The 2,548-nt window shown below is 45.7% G+C and overlaps 2 protein-coding genes across 2 annotated transcripts in view; both read right to left on the reverse strand.

Annotated features, from left to right (window-relative positions):
• Positions 1-2,033, reverse strand: part of LOC125481164 (101 kDa malaria antigen-like) — a 2,272-nt gene extending 239 nt beyond the window's left edge. Inside the window, exons 1-2 of the mRNA XM_048592362.1 lie at positions 1,981-2,033; positions 895-958 (exon numbers count right to left, since the gene is read on the reverse strand). Of these exons, the coding sequence (XP_048448319.1) occupies positions 895-958; positions 1,981-2,033 (117 nt within the window). The remainder of the gene's footprint in view (positions 1-894; positions 959-1,980) is intronic.
• Positions 2,034-2,141: 108 nt separating this feature from the next.
• LOC125481165 (E3 ubiquitin-protein ligase BRE1A-like) overlaps positions 2,142-2,548 on the reverse strand; it is a gene marked incomplete at both ends in the record, with an annotated part of 14,134 nt that continues 13,727 nt past the window's right edge. The window contains one exon of the mRNA XM_048592363.1: positions 2,142-2,189. Within this exon, the coding sequence (XP_048448320.1) occupies positions 2,142-2,189 (48 nt within the window). The remainder of the gene's footprint in view (positions 2,190-2,548) is intronic.

The raw sequence follows: 2,548 nt of genomic DNA on the forward strand, positions 1-2,548 counted from the left end.
CGCTTTCTGTCTCGCTCTTTCTTCGCTTTCTGTCTCGCTCTTTCTTCACTACCTTTCTGCACTCTCTTTCTTCTCCCTGTCTCTTTCTTTCTCTGTCTATCTCTGTCTTTCTGTCTCTCACTCTTCTCTCTCTTTCTTTTCTCTCTCTCACTTTTCTCCCCCTCTTTCTTTTCTCTCTCTCTCTTTCATCTCTCTCTTGCTATCTTCTCTCTGTCTCTCTTTCTTCGCCCCCTCGCTCTTTCTTCGCCCCTTCGCTCTTTCTTCGCCCCCTCGCTCTTTCTTCGCCCCCTCGCTCTTTCTTCGCCCCCTCGCTCCCTTACGTCTCTTTTGTCTCTCTCTCTGTCTGTCTTTGTCTCTTTCTTCTCTCTCTCTTCACACTCTCTCGCTTACTTCACTACCTTTCTGCACTCTTTCTTCTCCCTCTTTCTTCTCTTTCTTCTCTCTCTCTTCTCTCTTTCTTCTCTCTCTCTTCTCTCTTTCTTCTCTCTCTATCGTTCTTCTCTCTCTCTTTCTTTCTCTGTCTCTCTCTGTCTGTCATTCTTCTCTCTTCTCTCTCTCGCTCTTTCTTCTCGCTCTTTCTTCTCTCTATCTCTGTTTCTTTCTCTCTCGCTCACTTTCTTCTCTCTTTCTTTTCTCTCTTTCTCTCTTTCTCTCTCCTCTCTCTCTATCATTCTCCTCTCTCTTTTTCTTCTCTCTCTCTGTCTTTCTTCTCTCTCCCTTCACACACTCTCGCTTTCTTCCCTACCTTTCTGCGCTCTCTTTCTTCTCCCTCTTTCTTCTGTTTCTTCTCTCTCTCTGTCTTCTCTCGTTCTCTTTCTTCTCCCTCTCTCTGATCTCCCTCTCTCTTTCTTCTCGCTCTCTCTCACTCTCTGTCTTTCTCTCTCTCACTCTTCTCTCTCTCTCATTCTTCCCTCTCCCTCTTTCTTCGTTCTCTCGCTTTTCTTTTCTGTCTTTCTCTCTCCTCTCTATCATTCTTCTCTCACTCTTTCTTCTCTCTCGCTTTCTTCACTACCTTTCTGCACTCTTTCTTCTCCCTCTTTCTTCTCTTTCATCTCTCTCTGTCTTCTCTCTCTCTCTCTGTCTTCTCTCTCTCGCTTTCTTCACTACCTTTCTGCACTCTTGCTTCTCCCTCTTTCTTCTCTCTCTTCGCTCTCTCTCTTTCTTCGCTCTCTCTCTTTCTTCGCTCTCTCTCTTTCTTCGCTCTCTCTATCTTCTCTCTCTCTATCTTCTCTCTCTCTGTCTCTTAATTCTCTCTTCTTTCATCTCTCTCTCTTCTCTCTCCCTTTCATCTCTCTCTCTTCTCTGTCTTCTTTTCTCTCTCTCTCCCTCTTTCACCGCTCTCTCCCTCTTTCACCGCTCTCTCCCTCTTTCACTGCTCTCTCCTTTTTTCTTCGCTCTCTCCCTCTTTTGTCGCGCTCTCTCCCTCTTTCTTCGCTCTCTTGCTTTTTCTTCGCTCTCTCCTATTGCTTTTCTCTCTTTCTTCTCTCTGTCTCATACTTCTCTCTCCCCCTCTCTCTCATTCTTCATTCTTCACTCTCTCTCTTTCTCACTTTATTCTCTCTCTCTCTCTCTCTCGCTCTTTCTTCTCTCACTCTCTTTCATCTCTGTCTCGCTTTCTTCTCTCTCTCCCTCTTTATTTGCGCTCTCGCTCGTTCTTCGCGCTCTCGCTCGTTCTTCGCGCTCTCGCTCGTTCTTCGCGCTCTCTCTTCCTTCGCGCTCTCTCTCTCGCTTTCTCTCTCTCTCGCTTTCTTCTCTCTTTCATTTCTGTCTTTCTCTCTCCTCTCTCTCTCTATCATTCTTCTCTCTCTCTTTCTTCTCTCTCTCTTTCTTCTCTCTTTCTGTCTGTCTGTCTGTCTTTCTCTCACTCTTCTCTCTCTCTCTTTGTTCTCTCAGTCTCTTACTCCTCTCTCTCTCTCTCTCACATCTCTCGCTCTCTTATGTCTCCCTCTCTCTTACATCTCTCTGTCTTTCGTCTCTCACTCTTTTTCATCTCTCTCTCTTTCATCTCTCTCTTGCTTTCTGCCGTGTCTCATTCTTCCCTCTCCCTCTTTCTCCACTCTCTCGCTCTTTCTCCGCTCTCTCGCTCTTTCTCCGCTCTCTGTCCCTCACTTTCTCTCTCTTGCTTTCTTCTCTCTCTTTTGTCTTTCTCTCTCCTCTCTCTCTATCGTTCTTCTCTCTCTTTCTCTTCTCTTTCTCTTCTCTCTCTCTTCTCTCTCTCTTCTCTCTCTTTCTTTTCTCTCTCGCTCTTACTTTGCTCTCTCGCTCTTACTTCGCTCTCACTTCGCGCTCTCGCTCTTTTTTCGCTTTCTGTATCTCGCTTTCTCTCTCTTTCGCTTTCTTCTCTCTTTCTTTTCTCTCTTTTTCTTTCCTTTCCCTCTATCATTCTCCTCTCTCTGTCTTTCTTCTCTCTCTCTTATGTCTCTTTCGTCTCTCTCTCTCTTTCTCTCTCTGTCTGTCTTTCTCTCTCTCCTTTCTCTGTTCTCTCTCTCTCTCTTTCATCGCTCTCTGTCTGTCTTCGCTCTCTCTCTGTCTGTCTTCGCTCTCTCTC

Source organism: Rhincodon typus, unplaced genomic scaffold (assembly GCF_021869965.1).
Source record: "Rhincodon typus isolate 14 unplaced genomic scaffold, sRhiTyp1.1 hic_rhity00001074, whole genome shotgun sequence".
NCBI lineage: Eukaryota > Metazoa > Chordata > Chondrichthyes > Orectolobiformes > Rhincodontidae > Rhincodon > Rhincodon typus.